At 37.4% G+C, this 13,090-nt stretch overlaps 1 protein-coding gene across 3 annotated transcripts; it reads left to right on the forward strand.

The window, feature by feature from the left end:
* Positions 1–632: 632 nt before the first annotated feature.
* Positions 633–11,973, forward strand: LOC141440666 (toll-like receptor 2 type-2). 3 transcript variants are annotated; one of them, XM_074105191.1, is made up of 5 exons: positions 633–788; positions 2,238–2,355; positions 6,133–6,252; positions 7,033–7,176; positions 9,597–11,973. In XM_074105191.1, the coding sequence occupies exons 3-5, from the start codon at positions 6,148–6,150 to the stop codon at positions 11,928–11,930; spliced, it is 2,583 nt and encodes an 860-aa protein (XP_073961292.1). In that variant the 5' UTR covers positions 633–788; positions 2,238–2,355; positions 6,133–6,147; the 3' UTR covers positions 11,931–11,973. The 3 variants fall into 3 exon arrangements, with proteins under 3 accessions (XP_073961292.1, XP_073961291.1, XP_073961293.1); XM_074105190.1 differs by lacking the exon at positions 2,238–2,355 and having other exon boundaries at positions 633–906; XM_074105192.1 differs by lacking the exon at positions 2,238–2,355 and having other exon boundaries at positions 633–906; positions 7,045–7,176.
* Positions 11,974–13,090: the final 1,117 nt, after the last annotated feature.

A 13,090-nucleotide genomic window follows, 5' to 3' on the forward strand; every position in this document is an offset into this window, starting at 1 on the left:
AACAACTGCAATATAAAGCGGCAATTACACTGAGTCGTTCGCCGCATGCTGCATGCGGCGACCGCAAAAGTGTAAGAACACAGTAGTCGGCCACATTCAGCGAGCGACAGTTGCCACCGCCTTAATATGGCCGCCGCAGTAGACGGACAGACTAATGTAAAGGCGACAGTCGTTCGCCGAAGTAGTTTGAAACGAATTCGGCGACCGCGACCGCATTAGGTGAACGACGCAGTGTAATTGCCACTTAAATGTATCGATGTGTTATCCTGGCTACAAACCCATTAAGTCATTTTTGCTACTTGTTCCACGAAGAAGCCCTAGGCCTATTAAGAAGGCGACGGCATTGGACACATGTTTCAAACTGATATGTTGGACAAAAAGGACCTTTTTCCTGGCACTTTTTCGTATCTTGAGCTTTCTGACATAACCTCTACATCTTATACCAAACGGAACCAAGGACTTCGCCAGCCGATGATCCAGGCTCTCCCCCTTCTTTCTGCTCCTCTTACTCAGGTTTCTTCGCCATAAATCAGCTTTCGTATCTACGCAATCAAGTGGAAGATTTCAAATACTTAGGTTTCAATAAGCATTTCAACAGAGCCTTAAGTGCGCCTACGACGCGCAAAATGGCCGCTCGACGTCACCTCAGTTATCTCCTACACTTCAACTAGCGAAAACTTTATTATTAGCAGTGTTTCAGATTAATCGGTTTTCGCTGGCTGTATCGCGCAAACAATTGCTGGCAACGTTAAAGTGATGCGTCGTATCGGCTCGGGGACGGTTCACAAGTGTTTCTACATCGTTCTGCTTTTGCCTTTCGAAGAGTGAGTGATGGGGTAGGCCAGTGTGTGTGGAATCGCCTGCTTGCTAGTTTTTATGAAATTGGACTTACGGGATTGACGAAAAGTAAGTAACAGTGGTAATATTTAGTGCGGGATGTTGTGAAGAATCGTTTTACAAGAGGATGGTGATGATTAGAGGTAGAAGTGATCAGAAACAGTGTTTTTCACTCCTCCTTTTTTTTAACAAGAAAATTTAAAACAATAATATTACCTGCTAACGGTATGAATCCAAGTTATTTGAAATAAATGATACCATTATGAAGTTATAGTTATATTACGGAATTTAATCAAGATTATCATTTATGGCTAAAAATACCTCGAGGTTTCGGTCACAGGTTGATCAATGGTCACTAGTTAAACGCGAAAGTTTAAAACAATTAACAATATTACTGACTTTCAATATAGTTGTTGACGTTAGCAGATATAAATTGAAATACTCAAAAATATTAGATTGTGTGTTTTCTACATTGTATCAATTGCTCCGTTGAATTTTAACACGAGTTCATTAGAACCTAGGTACTACTTTGTGCTAATTTGGCCGTGGTGAGCATGACTCTCAGAAAGCTATATACTTATGTAGAGTCTATTGGTGTAGAGCTTAAAAAATAGAATATTTTAGACGTAGATAAATAGGTAGGCACGTGCAAGGGCATATATAATAATTTTTCCACAATTCATATGGAACACAACACCTATTTTAACAAATATATCTTTTGATAGCATTGATTTAGAAGTTTTTTTGCTGCTTCTAAGAGCCGCTGACTTGGGTATTGATGTTAATTTCGGATTTTTTTATGTTAATCTCGACGCGTTCAAAAATGGGTCTTGACAGACAGATAGACATACAACCAAGTGATCCTTTCATTAAGGGCTCATTGCCTTAGAGGTGTGGAACCTTAAACCGGAACCATAAAATAAAAAACAAAAATCATAATGTAAAAAATCCTAGTAACTATGCTACAAAAAATTGCGGTAAAGCGCTTTCAACCTTTACTTTCCAGCGTCAGAGTCCGTAAACCTATTCCAAACCTACATAACTGTCTTGCGTCTGCAGACCGATTACTTGGCTAAACATCCACTAACCCTGATGAACAACAAACAACCAACGGTTCCTCCACCCGTAACTTCAAACAGCACATTATCAAACCATCGTCGCTCGCCGTACGTTTGGATGTAATGTGTCAAACACAATCGCGTACAAATAAAAAACTAGCCAATCAGAAAGCGACGTCTTCTTCGCAAATTGCTATACCAATATTTGGCTTTCAGAAGCCTTTAGTTATACGACGCAAATTATTAGAACTGTACCCACGCGTCTAAAGATTATATACCTCTATCATGTCTGGATTTAACCAGTTGGAACATTGAAGTCCTAAGTATTGTTTGTTCCTTCAGTGGGTGAAATAGAGAACAATAAATGGCTGTGATTATCAAGACGAAGCAGCGACATTTTCCTAAATATTTGGAAGACAGCAACGACTGAAGTCCGAGCTGGATTATCATACGTTTACAGGTTTGTAACATTTCCATATAAGACCGACCCCAGGGGGGCGATTATGGATTATGGCATTGCAACCGCCTCATTTCTCTGGTCACATTTTTTACGAATTGGCTGTAGATTTTGATGTCGTTTTGGATTGTTTGTCAGAGTCCCTGTATTTCTAACAGATAATTAAAAAACTGTATCAGAATATTCGGGCATTTATACGGAAAAGTGTCCAGAAAAATGAGACGGTTGAAACGCCCGAATAATCGCCTCATTGAGATCCAAAGTAAATCACCCAACAAATAAATGTTTTCACACAAGTTTTTTATGCTTCCGTAGCCCTCTGTGGATTGGAATACCGACTGTCAAGTGATAGACGACTAATATTGGTTACCTAGAGTTGAATAGCAGGTGTTTCAAAAGCATTTGGACATTTGGGCCGTTTTCTTACATAAGCAAAGTTTGTAGATATTTTTAAACTCTATATTTCGCAAACTAATCCCTTAATTGAACAAAAACATGACACTTGAAATCTATCTAGAACTTACTATCTAGAACATACAACATACTACAATTTCAAGCAGGTTGTGTTTTTTAAATCCCTTTTTAGGATTCCGTAGCCAAAATGGAAAAACGGAACCGGAACGGGTCTGTCTGTCTGTCTGTCTGTTTGTTCGTCCACGGCTTTGCTCAGGGACTATCAATGCTAGAACACTGTAATTTTGCACGAATATATATGTAAACTATGCCGACAAAATGGTACAATTTTTTTTTTTATAGTAAGTAGGTACCTCCCTTAGACTAAAGTGGGGGTGATTCTTTCTCGTCTAACCTTATAGTGTGGGCTATCGTTAGATAGGTTTTTTAAAACCATTAGGGGGTTGCTATAACGATTTTTCAAGACAGTGATTTGTTTGCAAAGTATTCAACTTTAAAGTGAAAATTTTCATTAAACCTAAACCGGTGGGTGAAAAAATTTGAAAAAATTCAGGACAGTATATCAAACTTACAAGGAAAACTTTAACGATTAAGTTTTCTTGTGAATTATAAGTACCTAGTTTAAGATTAAATAGCAGCCTAAGGTTTGAACCTAAACTTGGAATATTCCGTACAAAATAATAAATTCTACTATTACTACTATTTTTTCGTTATGGCTACGGAACTCTATTTCGGGCGTGTCCAATACGCTCTTGGCCGGTTTTTTTTACTGTGCCTAGACTAAGGGCCTGTTTCACCACTTGTCGACTAACTTTAAGTGACGGATATCAGTGATGCCGTCTCTGTTTGTTTTGTCCGAATAAACAAAGACGGCATTACTTTTATCTGACACTTAAAGTTAGTCGACAGGTGGCGAAACAGGCCCTAAAAGTTATGAATGTAGCACACCGATTAAATATTTAGCGTGGTTGCATACTATTTAGATAATTTAACACTGACCGTTTTTCAGTCAGCTTCATTCTTTTCTAAAAACGGGTACAAAAATAATTACAAGAGTAGGTAGAGTCAAAAATTAAGTAGAATTGTATATAAATACATTTAACAACATACACATTGTTAAAACATTTGAAAATAAAATGCGATAAACTAACTGAAAATAAAAATGCTGTTGGGGTGGCTGAGGTTTTCAATTATTTAACTAACATGGGGCTGAAATGAAATGATGACTATAATTTTCAATGTAGAGGTATACTTTTTACAAATTTTATAATATTCCACACAATTACACTTTCATGGCATTTGCACATTGAAAATGTGAACAATAGAATAAGGAAACTTAACTGGATTTTTAAGATATTTAGGCATATTACTACTAAGGAACTCATGAATCAGTTATACATTACTTTGGCGCAACCAATAATGAGTTATTGTATTGCTGTTTGGGGAGGTGCTGCCAAAACAAAATTCATGGATGTCGAAAGATGACAGCGTTGCTTGCTTAAGCTGATGTACTTGAAACCATACAGGTTCCCCACTAGGGAACTGTATGAAATTAGTGACCAATTATCGATGAGAAAGCTGTATGTTCTCAACGCAGTGCTAAAGCTACATAAAACGTTGAAATTTAACCCAACCATAGAAACCCGTAGACGCAAAATTAACGCTGCTCCCCAACCAAACAGTAAATCCATGTTTGCTAGAAGGCAATATAAAGCGCAGTCAGCACATATATATAACATTGTAAATAATAGGCTCAACATCCATCAACTACTGCTGACTGTACTGTTGTCGGAAAACACCTGTCATGTTAAAAACCTTGCCATGTTTCGAATACCACCGTACTATAAGCACGCTACCTACAACCCGGACAAGCGACAAATTATTTTTAAAATTAGCTCGACGTTTGAACCATATTACAGCGGCAGTGTTCACGAGTAGATTCAATCGACTACCCCATAACTACAGGCAAACAGGCATGCAGGCTATGTGCAAGTTGCGGAAAGTTTCCAAAAAGTTGGAAAAGTTCTCGGAAATTACTGGAAATTTAAATTTTCGCGTTTTCCAGCGACTGGTCAGACATAAGTGCCGACAGAACGAGTTGCAAATCCAGGGGAGAGAATTTTGCCCAGCAGTGGGATAATACAGGCTAACAATAAAATTAAGAAACGGAAAGTTTCAATCCGCATACAAAATTGTAAGAAGTTTCCGAAATTTTCCTATATGAAAAATTCCGCAATTTTGGGAAGTTTCCTTTGGCGCACTTTGATTAAAAATTCAATCACTCTGGTTTTTTAAGCAACATTAGTGATCCACGATGTGATTTGTTGGAAATCGAATAGTAGGTATAAAGTTAGACGTTATGTTCCAATTATTTACTCAGCATATGACAATAATGATCTAGTTCTCATTTACTTAGTCAACAACTACTTCCGGTGTGGCTTCTAGATGCAGGATGCACTGTTTTGCAGCGGAAAACTAGAACTAACCATTATAGTATCTATTTATGTTTACTGTAATACGATAATAAGTATTAACGCGGTATTTTCTTCTACATAACGTGATATTTCTCTACTGATAGACATGGTAAACGTTTTAAACGTTAAGAATTTATATCTCTACCATATATTTCACCACTACATTCAGGGCGGCAATTTTTAACACTACCTGGAGGAGGAAATCTTAATACTGCAGATGGGAAAATACGAACATTTGTATTTTTTTACCATGTTTGTTAGAGAGATTTGTTCTTTATGTTATGAATGATCTATAGATTTATTTCATAGAAATATTATTATGTTTGTGTGTGTGCTTGTTTTTGTATATTAGTCGGTTCGATCCCAAGTGTATTTTGAAAAATATTTGAATGCAGTTTAATTGGTTTCCTTTCAAAAAATGAAATATTTAATTACAGCAAATTTTCCTATCTTCAACATTTATACTACTTTCCTCCCCTAATATTACTTACTTAAGTTCCCATGAGACATATTGATAAAATTCCTCCCCTCTCACTCAGTGAATACAAATATAAAAATATGAAGCTTAAAATTGGATATCTCGATGACGACGATAGTTTTGTCAATATTAACGGCATGATTACTTATGTCTAGTAATTTGAAGTTGGAACTGCTAAGGGAGTTATGTTTTGCCCATAATAAAGGGTTGATGCTAGTATAGGAAAGCAGAAATCCTGTCACCAAAATGCCAATTTTATCCAAAATGATACCAAATTGTCGGCAAGGATAAATTAGCTCAGCTTGCGCGATTATAAAGTAGCTATGCTACATGGTCGGAGGCATCCTGTGGAATAAGCTAACATAAATAATGCTGAGGAATAGTAGAAGACTAAGGGCTAACGTCGTGTTGCAGATCGTGTTGCGAGCGATGTTCGCGGCGAGCGTGCTGTGGCTGCTGCTGTGTTACGCGCAATGTGCGCGCGCCACCCTCGTCAACGACTTCGAAGAATTCGCCAATACCATCCTCACTCAGGTAAAGAAATAACGAACTTCGACTTTAAAGTGTCATTAACCAATTTGATTTCTAGGTCACCATCTTTGCCGTCATAATTAAGCATTGCTATAGATATAGATAGAAAAATAACCTAACCATAAAAAATCATTTTTAATACGAGCTTTTTTTGCTGACTGTACTTTTTGTTGACTGTACTTGCATTGTCACCAAAACTACATTTGCATACCAAATTTCAAGTCGATGCTATTAACCGTTGAAGAGTTCCGTCCTGCGGAGACGATCCTGGATCCTGGCTGGACTAGCAGGATATCACTACTAGATTATTGTATTATCACGCGATTTACATAAGTATTCCAAATTTCAAGTCAATCTGACTACTTGTAAACAAATTTAACTTGCAAGATTGGGCTACAGACAGACAGACAGACAGACAACGGGACAGGTGAAACTAAATAAAAGCTTGTAAAATAAGATAAGATTCCATGATGCTGCATGTATCAAATTGATTGACTGTAGGTAAAGACAGAGCCCAATCGATCTATAAAACAAGTGATTTCGTACTGGAGAAGTTTTTTATTAGCTATGCCATTTGGTACAAAGGTTATAAGCTAGGGTTTGAAACCAAGATCCTCCTCTTGAGAGGCTATAGGTTAAATGCTAGGCTACCACGGTGATTGTGGCATTCCGAAGCGAAATGTTCAGGAAGATTTTTCAACCATGTTGTTTTACGTCCCTGTATCTTTCCTTGCATTATTTGCTAGAGAAGATTTGCGATAAGCTTCTTTACACTGAAATTAGTTTTCCCATCAGGATGAAGACCGCAGCGTAGACTTGCCGGTGGAGCTGGGTGTGGACCGCGGCTCGGGCTGCATCTGCCGTGCCAGCAGGAACCGGCGCGTCATCGTCTGCTTCGGTAACTACGAGTGCAAGCGGTTCCCCAGGGTATGTTGCTTGGCCCTATTTTGTGCCTTAGTTATATTAATGAAAATGGAAAAGTTTAATACCGATTTAAGCATTTTAAAAGTCGTTGGCGATGTTGCCGATAGCCGACGTTCTCGTGCCAAAATCTACCAATGTAATGTCTAATGTGTGCCTCGCAAAATATTATATATTTCCGACGCTAAATTTACTATTAAAAGCTTATTAAAAGTACTAAACTACGGATAAAACACATCGAGATTTAATTCATTCCAACTAGATGGCTAAAATTTGGGTAGGATTATCATTTTTTGAAATTAAAAAAAAAAACACCTAACTAAATAGTAACAATACTCGTACAGTACTTAAAAGGAATATTAAATATCACGCTGACAACGTTAAAAATCACACAGAAGCGAAATTGACGAGAAAATCTTGAAGCGAAGACTTGTGTAGATTTCTACACATAATATTTTATGTTTTTGTTGTATAATCTATGGTTCCGAATTGATTGACTCTTCTGATCTATGGCATATCAAGATGGTGAGATTATGATATGGATATAAGAATCTGTCTCTGTAAACTTACGACTAAATAAAACACATTAAATATAAATAAAGTCTTATTAATACATGGTGTCAGAAGAAATTAAGAAATGTCAAAAGAAATGGAGGCCCTCACCGAGATACTCAAAACTCAAACGGAATTGCTGGCCCATGCGGACGCAAATTCAGAACTATCCAATAATAAAATGAAAAGTGATGTTCACGTCCCATGGCCCCCGCCTCTAAGCATTTCTGGCGAGACTTCGGCAGCGTTTAAGACATTCGAAGATGGTTGGGCAAACTATGTGGCCGCCACGGGTATGGAGATGGGGCACGGAGCGCGAGTCACAAGGCGAGTCTTTGCTTAGCGCTATCGGTGCTGCTGCTAATAACAAATATTTATTTGATGTGGCTGATGCAACGAAGAGAAGTACCAAAGAGTTGATGGAAGTTCTTCGGGATCGCATGGTGAAAAAGCGAAATGTTATTTATAATCGCTTTATGTTTAACCTCGAATACAGAAGGAAAATGAGCGGTTTGACAGCTTTTTATTGGACCTTCAGAAGCTAATAAGCACTTGTGAATACAAGGAATTTGAACAGCACCTTCTTCGAGATAGGATAGTAGTAGGCATTGGACAGCAACCTAGAACTGTTGAAGGCTGAAAAGTTAGACCTGACACTAGCTATTGATTGTGCAGATCGGCAGAAGCTACTTCTGATCAGCTACTTGTTTTGAAAAGTCAAGAAAAAGAAATTAATAAGGTGTCAACATCAAAGGGAAAGAATGTTTGTAAGTTTACAGAGACAGATTCTTATATCCATATCATAATCTCACCATCTTGATATGCCATAGATCAGAGAGAGTCAATCAAATTCGAACCATAGATTATACAACAGTTTTGTTTAGCGAGAAATATGTAAAAATACACTAAGGAAACGCGTTTAGTAGAGAGTTTTACGTTAAAACAAGTTTTATCGTGCATAATCAGTTTTTGTCCATTTTCCCCAAGTTTCACCAAAACTAGCAATAATTGCGTAACGTAACGTAGTACTTTAATAACATTATTTTTGTAATTTAATATTTAATAATAAATTATTGCCCGAATGATAAGAGATAAGAATGCTAAAGTTAACTCTTGTGACGCAGCAGAAACGACAAATAAAAGGCAGGTTAAAGATAAATACAGCACACGACATTGCCGTTTCGTGAAGCAAAAAGTTAGAAGTAACATATCAAACTCCGCATATTATATTTGGCTTATATACGAAGTCCACCACTGCGTAGTATGTGATGGCAGATAACAAAGATTTGTTTGCTTAGCACGTGTTTTTAAAATAACCTTTCAAAGTAAATTTGGACTTCTTATTTCATAACATAAATAACTTGACTGAATAGTATTTTTTGTGATTAAAATTTTCTAATCCTGCCGTGAAGCAGCAGTGCTTGCACTGTTGTGTTTGGCGTGGAGAGTAAGACAGCCGGTGAAATTACTGGCACTTGAGGTATCCCATCTTAGGCCTCTAGGTTGGCAACGCATTACCCCTGGTGGTGCAGATGTTTATGGGCGGTGGTGATCTCTTACCATCAGGAGACCCACTTGCTCGTTTGCCATCCAGTCGAATAAAAAAAAAATATTCAAGAGCTTAAGAGATTAACTCGTACCAAGCTGTGACAATTATTTGCGTATCTAATGATTAGTTTAATCTAGAGAGAATTAACTGGCGTCTTAGATATTATTGATCGAAATACGTCATACATTTTTATGTGACTTTAGGGAAATACAATTGAGGTCATATTTCTCATACCTGTCAATCATTTTCATAATTTCTTAACTCTCCGAAAAATTAATGTCAAAAAGAACTTCGCGGATATTAAATTATTTCTTATAAATTACAGATTCAATTTAAAAGCGACGCTTTGCGCGTAAGGACTTCCATCATCAGTGAGATCCTCAAAGGAGACTTGGAAACCTTGCACCATCTGAGGATCCTGGAGATTGAAGCCAACCACCAGCTAAAGTACTTTGAGCCAGGACTCTTTCGCAACATGAGCAACCTGCAGCAGCTCTCCATATCTTACAACACCGCCTTGCTGACCCTCGCTGAAGACACTTTTGAAGGCTTGACTAACCTCCATAACCTCACTTTAGTCAACAACGGATTTACCAACATAGTTCAACTTATACCGGCCTTCAAACCTAGCATCCTTCCTTCTTTAAAAGGTCTGGACTTATCGGAAAATTGTTTCGAACAAATACCAGAAGAAACCTTCATTCCAATGACAGGCACCACCCTGAACCGTCTAGAAATACATTTGTGCAGTCTGGAGTACATCCACCCTCATAGCTTCTTACCATTACAGAAACTTAAAGAGCTGCATATTGGAGAAAATGATCTGAATTCAAGTCTGATTGGAAATTTTTTGCTAAAGATGATTCACCAACAGATTAACTTGACTTATCTTGATGTGTCCGGAATGGGTTTCAGAAAACAGCCGCCATGGAGGTTGATAAATATTATTGCTCAGACAACTATCAAGAGGCTTATTCTTGCCCAAAATCAGTTCGAGATGATCAGCGACGATGCATTTCCTCGTATGGTTAACATCGAAGAACTGGATCTTAGAAAAGTCTACGCGATAAGTATAGGACCCAATGCGTTTGATCCTTCGAAGTTTCCAAATCTAAAAGTCTTACTACTTGGAGGAAACAATCTACCGGGAGTGCATCAGACACACCTATCTAATCAACTGTTATTGCTGGACTTATCTTGTAACAAAGGTAGCTCTGCTAACCCGATGTATTATGAAATTGACAGGGACACCTTCAGTCAAAGCAAACAATTGAGAGTGCTAAATCTGTCATATAACAGAATAAAGACTCTATTTGACTACACATTTAGAGGATTAGAAAAGTTAACAATATTGAACTTGGAGAATGGAACAATATTTTACATAGGAGATGGTACTTTCAAGCCACTCAGGCAACTAGAAATGCTTAATTTGGGAAATAATCCCCTGGTTGCTAACGAGAACTTGACTAGCGCGCAATTCAACGGCCTAAATGTGTTGAAGATACTGATTTTGAAAAACTGTGGGATCAAACATTTTTATGACAATGACAATATTTTTGAAATGATGCCCAATCTTACCCATTTGAATCTGAAGAACAATCAATTGTACTACATCACTGCAGAGACAATCAAGCCACTAAAATTGCTACAAGTCCTGGACTTAAGTGAGAACCTCCTTATATCTTGGTGGAAGCCGTTATTTCTGACGTCAGGAGTTGCCCCGCGGAAGCTATATTTGACAAACAATAAGATATCGCATTTCTCCGTCAGTATGATGCAAGACATTAATTATCTTTTAGAAGATGCTAGGAATTCGAGTGCCGAAGTTGACTTGATGGAAAACATCTTTGTCTGTGACTGTAGCACGATGTACAGGACTTACTTGTGGCTAGACACAAATGGGTCATCCATTCTGAAAGACTATTTTGCTCATTCGAAATTTCAATGCAGTAGCCCTGATGTTTGGGAAGATCGAAGAGTGTCTGAATACCTTTCGTCAGTTAAAAAGCTACACTGTCTAGTCTATCAAAAGATTTCAAACATCATGGTCCTAGTTTGGACAGCGCCCTCTCTCGTTACTATCATAATGATCGTTATGACAGTCACCATTATTTACAGATACCGGATCTATATTAGATATTGGGTATTTTTAGCCAAATTGGCGCTTGGTAGATCTATCGTAGGGAAAAATTCAAAAAACGAAAGTATTGTAGAAAAGACATATAAATATGACGCGTTTGTGTCCTACTGCGTTGAAGATAGAGAGTTCGTTATGGAAATGGTTCAACATTTAGAAGAAACCGCTCCTTATTTGAAACTTTGTGTATATGAGAGAGACTTTGAAATAGGTTCGGTTATTTCCGAATCAATTGTAACCAGTATTAATGACAGCAGGTACATAATTTTGGTAATAAGCAACAGGTTTGTACAATCCCACTGGTGCAGGTGGGAAACTCAGCTGGCTGAGTATCATAGACTTTTTCTAGAAGACGGGACATCCTATGATCCCTTAGTGTTAATAAAAATAGGAGAAATAGATAATAAATACTTGACGACGACGTTGAAGTACCTTTTAAGAACAAAAATATATCACTCTTGGCACGAGCAGAGCTCAGAGGAATTTTGGAAGAAACTAAGGAATGTTATAACAAAGAAGTAGTAAATTACAAAAGCTTTGTTATTTTATTACATGTTATTTTTATCGTAGGCTGTTTCATTCCACCCTCAAGATAATTTTGTTAAAATCCTGTATAAAGAGACATTGTTGCGTGAGCAAGTTGTGGCAGCTCAATGTTATCCTCGAGAAAGTTTTGGAAAAGAAAGTGCAATAAAATCAATGTTTACAAATCCCCGGTCATGTCAGACTTGACTTTCTACGGCGCATGCAAAGGAAGGAAAATTACATACAACTTTGTACCCACTGGCGAACGAGTAAAATCCATACAGTTTTATATAAAATATTTTTCCTCATTCGACTATCTACGGACATTGATGCATAACGCCGTAATTTTACATTCATATTTAACTAGCTTTATCACGCGGTGTCGCTCCCATCATCCCATGCAGAAATAAAAAATAGGTCTCTATCCCGCGGCAATGTCGATAACTCTAAGTACAGTCAGCAACAGAAGTGGGCGCGATAACGGTGCACAAAACGATCCACGCATGACTCTACAGCCAATGTAATAACAGCGTGTTTAGTGCATTTTCTGTCAATCAATCACGTTATCTGTTAATAGTTAAAGTAAAACAGTCCAGTTTTTTTCGTTTTTACATAGTCAATTTTAGGTCCCGCCTGTACACACTCTATCGATACATAAATCCCTGTCTTTATCACGATCTTTATTTGCAAAAGTGAAAGCATAATGCAAAGAACGCACGTGCAGGAGTTAAAAGCACTTACTCTGCAAATTAACCGTAAGTGAAATCATTAACATTTGCCAATTTATGTGAGAGGCCTTTAAGAACATGTTAATTAAGAACCTTTATCCGTAGACAAAAATACAGTAAAAGATAGGAATGAGAATGAAGGTAGTTTTAAAATATTTGTACATACCTATTTAAAAAAAAACAACTAATCATTTCGTCGCAATATAAATAAAATAAATAAATAAATATCAGGGGACAATTCACACCAATTTACAAAGTAAGCTTAGCAAGCTTGTGTTATGGTACTAAGCAACCGATAAATATAATTATATAGATAGATACATACTTAAATACATATTAAACACCCAAGACCCGAGAACAAACATTCGTATTTTTCATACAAATATCTGCCCCGACACGATCACCGAACCATCGATCACTTCAAAAGAA

This window comes from Choristoneura fumiferana, chromosome 23 (assembly GCF_025370935.1).
Source record: "Choristoneura fumiferana chromosome 23, NRCan_CFum_1, whole genome shotgun sequence".
Lineage (NCBI taxonomy): Eukaryota > Metazoa > Arthropoda > Insecta > Lepidoptera > Tortricidae > Choristoneura > Choristoneura fumiferana.

Coding starts and splice junctions, on each gene's coding strand:
- LOC141440666 (XM_074105190.1), top strand. CDS start 6,148: ATGTTCGCGGCGAGCGTGCTGTGGCTGCTGCTGTGTTACGCGCAATGT. Junction 6,253..7,032: donor CCAATACCATCCTCACTCAG/GTAAAGAAATAA, acceptor CACTGAAATTAG/TTTTCCCATCAGGATGAAGA. Junction 7,177..9,596: donor AGTGCAAGCGGTTCCCCAGG/GTATGTTGCTTG, acceptor TATAAATTACAG/ATTCAATTTAAAAGCGACGC.